The 5,806-nt window shown below is 38.8% G+C and overlaps 1 protein-coding gene across 1 annotated transcript; it reads right to left on the bottom strand.

Annotated features, from left to right (window-relative positions):
- Positions 1-1,091: 1,091 nt before the first annotated feature.
- LOC135222354 (transcriptional regulator ATRX homolog) lies at positions 1,092-1,607 on the bottom strand. Its single transcript, XM_064260439.1, has one exon. The coding sequence runs from the start codon at positions 1,605-1,607 to the stop codon at positions 1,092-1,094; it is 516 nt and encodes a 171-aa protein (XP_064116509.1).
- Positions 1,608-5,806: the final 4,199 nt, after the last annotated feature.

Below are 5,806 nucleotides of genomic sequence, written 5' to 3'. Positions count from 1 at the left end.
AAAACAACACTGACACTGCACCCAGTATCAATCAAAGCAACCAAACACAACCCTTTGCACCTCACTTGTACACTCATACATCCATGAGCTCTTCCTCCAAACCCTTTTTCTTGCAACAATCCTTCACGCACATGCATCACTCTTACTGCCCGCACACCAGAGGGTCCACCCAACTGAATCCCCCTTTGTACCTAGTTTCCAGAATTCCCAACCTGAGTCATCCTCTTTCGCCTACACACACTCGCCACATGACCTTCCATTCCTCATTCAACACATTTCCCCTGCTGTTCTTTACACATCCTAGCATAATGCCCGTTCTTCCTGCAATTTCCACAAACCTCAGTCACATACGTACCCTGACATCCACTTGCTATATGCCCTACTTGCCCACAGCTGTAACATTTAATATCATTATCTTTCTTACACTCACTCACTAAATCCCCTTTTGCCCACACCCGAAGCATGTTCCTAACGCCCACCGACATTCATTCTTCTTGCGTCCTGGCTTTCCACATCTGTAACACTGCTGCTCTCGTTCACGACTAACTGACCCTACTCTTCCACTCCCATCTTTCTTAGGGTTAAACACACTTACGTTACTTGCTCTAACGCTCCTATCAACCACTCGCTCTGCCATTCACCTTGGCCCTTCTAAAACTGCCTCCCTATAGCTCTTAAACTCTGGTACAACCTCAGCTACTTCAGTCCTAACACTAACACTTCTACTCTCTTTCATACACCTACCTATATAACTCGTAATCCTCTACTATTTCCAAAATGTCATTCTACGTCAACCTTTCATTCGTCCATCGCATTTTCTCCTAACATTTCAGATTTACAAACTCATACACACAGTTGCCAACAACTTCCTCACTGACTCTTTACACTCATTTATCCCTTTGTCCCCAAACTTCTTCCTAGCTAATGTTTCCAACCTGCACACATACATCAACAACGAATCACCAGCATTCATTCTTGCCTCATCAAAATCATGTTTTCTCATATATCTAACACTACTCTTTATCCTCTTCACCTATTCCACAATCCTGGCTTTCAAACTCTCATAAGGCACATAGTCAACAAAACTCCCGTCAAAAAGCTACCCAAATCTCTTGCCCAGACTTTCGTACTTCTTGCTCTCTCTCGCTCTCACTTTCGCTACTTCCATTCTGATCCCTCTTAACCTCTTCTGAATACAATGAATCAACTTCCATACTAACATCCATGATCTTGATTACACTCTTCTTACCCTTCTTCTTTCTACCTACCTGTTTCCACTCACCACTATCTAAATCACTCTCAGCCCTTTCCCCAACGTATTCAGTCTTAGTCTCATCCTGTCCGTCATCCTTACTAGCCTTCTTTTCTTTAGTCTTCTTCTTTTCCTCAGGCCCCTTCTTATCCTCATCCTCAGGTTTATCCTTATCCTGTGTCTTCCCCTTCTTTCCCTTACTTATCAAACTCAAATCACCTTTATCACTCATACTCTCATCCACTTGTTCTTTCACTTTCCTAATTGCTACCGGTCCGTCACAAGACTCAGTAGGCCTACCTCCTACTGCTCCCTCTCCCACGAATTCCTTCATCATCTCCAGCACTGCATTCATCATTACTTCGAATTTTTCGTCCATTTTCTCAACCATTCTCTCTTCTGCTCCTTTCACTTCTTTCATTTCCACTTTCGCACTCCTTAGCATTCCTCTTCATTTCACTCTACCCTCAACCTCTCATTCTCCACTTCCAATCATCCTCTCACTTCTCTCTCCAACCTCAACTCCTCCTTCAGCCTCTCCACCTCACTCAATCCTTATATCCCAAATTTTCTCACCACTCATACACATTAGCCTAGACCTATCATCCTGGAGCTGCCACACCAGCAGTCCCTGTTCATGCGCCAAAAATTTCTGTGGCGGAATCAAAGCAAACTCCCCACAGCTACGTTAATCGTAAAAGCTGACAAAATTTCCCAAAGCCACACTTTCCCCTTTACGTTACTTTTTACCCACAGGATAATTGGTTCCACGACATACCAAACACACAAAACACAAACACATACTCACCTCAGGCTCCAGATACTCAGGACTAGGCTGTGCTGTCCACTAGATATAGGCTAGTCCAGACACGACCACCGCCAATAATCACAACGCAAAACAACCAACTGAGAACCACAACCCCACAACAACTTAACAACCCGACAAACCACTGAGCAGATGAACACCAACAGCTTGAAACAACACAACAACCACACAACTCAACTCAGGACAACAACCTGCCAACACCAGCACTCCCCCAACCACCACTCACAGACACCAAAATGCACGACCAACCTCTTTAACTTCACCACAACCAGACAGACACATGCACAACTTTACAACACCAAAATCAACCAAATAACACAACCTCAACTGACCATCAACGGATAAGACTCCTGCCCGAACCAACTCTATGACTTCAATGAATTCCTTACTTCTTATCATTGTTGCCGTTCATTCTGCGTGAGGCATTCTGCACGTTTTCTTAAATAGTGAAAGGGCACACTCAAGCAGTTGTTTTCTAAACAGGAGGGATAGCAGAAATATTTCTTTGCTATTTTCAACACAGCTCCATTTCAAATATCTGTGAATAGTAACCAAAGAATCCCACCAACAAAAGTTTGTCATGTATTTTCCATTGCGACCTTTCTGGTGTGTTTCTTGGTTGTTATTCATGATGCCTGCACACAGAATAATTTTTTTTATATATGAAATTTATTAACCTCATTATACACATATGTAACATATATACATATATACATATACAAGTACCATCCTACTTACAACCAAGTTTGGTTCCGACCCACTGGTTGTAAGTCAGAATCAGTGTTGCCAAAGCGCGGAGAAATGACCAAAAGTGCAGAGAAGATTCGAGGGCGAGTCATTGAATGCAGAGCTGAGGTCTGCACTCCTCACATATGCGGCGCTGTAGGTCCGCATAGTATATATGCTTTTAAAAAACTTTTTTCCATTAATAAAAAATGATTGAAATTATATATTTTTGAAAATACTAATATTTTTGAAAAATGAACCATTTTCACTAGTCTCGAGTGTTCGTGAGCCAATATCAGATACGATCATATATGATTTTCAATTAAGAACCGATTTTGTCAACAGCAGATGACGTAACCCAATGCATTCATTCTATAGGTCCAGCAATCTTCAATTTGCCTTTGTAATTATATATGTATATAGGTTAGCAAAATTTGGTTAATTTGTGAAATCTTAGGGTGAAGACTGACTTAAATTAATGTAAACTTAGTCATGTGTAACGAGTTTTTATTTATTGTTTTGAGAAAACAACTGCAAATATGTGTTAGGCAATTTCATTAGTTGAAGTGATTCAACTGATTATAACCGAATAAGTTTCGATATCAATATGCTAGAAAGTGGTGTATTATAATCGTGGATTTCATTATATTAATGTAGCTTATTGATAAAAAAAGGACCATAGCCCTGAATAGGGCATTCGTTTGGCTTAGGATTGGCACATGTAAACCATAAATCATGTATACCATAAAATCATGCTGTCCATTCTCTTGGGGAAATATCTCATTTCAAAATATCCGGAATCATAAAAGGTGGCACATAGACCTACATGTTTCATATCGTTTTTGTCAGTTTACAATGTTTATGGCATTGATTTTAAGCCTAGACCTATGTTATATATTTGGTTGTTTATTATCATTAATACTTCAGCAAACGTTTGATTTAACATACAGCATATTACCTAAAGTGACAAATGTGGCTTAAAAAAGCAAATAAAGAATAGTGGCTTAAAAAAGCAAATAAAGAATAAACTACTTATGAATATCGGAGGATTTATGGAGCTTTTCAACTTACTCTGTGGCGAACGCAAAGAAATGAATACAAAACCAACCGTTTTTAGTAAAGAAATACATTTTAAAGCAGTTTTTTGTAACTTTCCACTTTTTGCTGAGAACTTTATGAATACATTTACTTGCCCTTGTTCACTTTGTAGCCTAATTTACGCATCAAATCATATACAACTATCATAACTATAAAACAGTAATCACACACACCCACACAAATCACACACACATATATAATATATATATATATCGAATGTAATAAACCAGCTTCAAGACCGAACATTGTCAGCGTATCTCGTTCGATTCTAAATTTTACTATCATGAAAGTTACGTAATGTTTCAAAAAATATGAAGCACCTGAATTTCGGAAAGGGGAAAATCTAACTCTAAAAAGATTTAATTAGTAAACCCAACTCATATACTGGTAAAGATACGGTTAATATAATATAACCAGGGTGACTATTTCGTCTAGTTAGTGTTGCAACATAACATTGCTTGGCAATTAACACTAGCTACACCTCCCGGTGCGCCTGCGGAGCTAGTTTCTCGGTGATGTGCGGACTTCGCGGAAACCCTGGTCAGAATAGATTAAGTCGAACCTTAGAAAGTGGCCAACATACTGGGTAGGGTATACTATCAAACCTTTGCTATATAAAAGTGCCTACTTAGTACTGTAATGTAATTTACAATCATTATTTCAATCTTTTTACCATAATGTACTTCTACTAATACATTTTAATCATTTATGTAATAGTATATATTACGTACAATCAGGCATTGAGTTACAATGGGGTTAGGTTCTTGCATGCATGTCAGAAGTCGATTCTTACGTAAATTGGTTTGCAATTCGGTCTACAGTACAGTTAATACCAAATGATGCTGCAGATAGGGCAGGGTAACTCAAACTGATGCTGCCTGAGTGATGAGAGTTCTCATGCCTGAGTGATGAGAGTTCTCATGTGATGGCGCAGTGCCAAGTAACTCAAATGGTCAACTGTCTGAAGTAAGGTTGTAAGTACGAGTGGTCGTATGTCGAGCAGGTTGTAAGTCGGATGGTAGTATAAACAAACCTAAGAACTAAAGCAAAACAATTACAGGATTCTCAATTTATTTATAGCATATATATAAGTACTATTTGCAAAGTAACAATACAGTATACTATTGCACTGCACAGTCATTAAACATTCGACATTACTTAGTGAGTTATTGCACTGTCGAAGAAATAAAGAAGACATACACAATGCAATGACACTTCTTGGTCATCCTCATCTGGTAAATTTTGGGATCTTTGAATTGCCTTAATCATAACATGATTAGGATCAAAATTTATGCATCCTCCACAGCTTTTTACCTGTTCGGATACAAGCACCAACGCTGCCTGAGTGGAAGTCGGCAGCTTATTTATGGTCTTGGTTTATTCAGGTTCACGTTAGAGAAAATCCTCTCTGCATCAGCGTTGGAAGTCGTTAGTGCCAAGATGTTGAAAAGAAAATCTGGAAGAACTTTAAAAATCATCTCATCATCAGCATCTCTTAGATGAGACAAGTAACGCAAAAAATCTAGTGGATTATTTGTTTGTCTTATATCAGTGGGAAAGAGATGTTAGGAATGTTGAGCCATTTATCATCTAACTTCTGCAGATCCCCTAAGTATTTCTGAAGCTAATGTTGATAATGATGGAGTCTTCATCAAAACATCCTTACTAATGCAGTTGGATACTGACAATGCACTGCAAAGTCTAAGTAAGTGCAAGTCAAAGGGTAACCTCATTCTTATCTGGACGGCTGTTGTTATCATGAATTGTCTGCAGCGTATATGGACATCATCTATTAATTTTCTGTTGTTCTCGATGTGAGGTTTTTGTAATTCAAGGTTTTTGTAATTAACACGTTGCACTTACACCAAAGTAAACTTGATTTAATGAGACGAAATGCTCCTCAT

Source organism: Macrobrachium nipponense, chromosome 3 (assembly GCF_015104395.2).
Source record: "Macrobrachium nipponense isolate FS-2020 chromosome 3, ASM1510439v2, whole genome shotgun sequence".
NCBI lineage: Eukaryota > Metazoa > Arthropoda > Malacostraca > Decapoda > Palaemonidae > Macrobrachium > Macrobrachium nipponense.
Note: the sequence above shows the minus strand (reverse complement) of the source record. Positions and strands in the feature narration are given on the sequence as shown.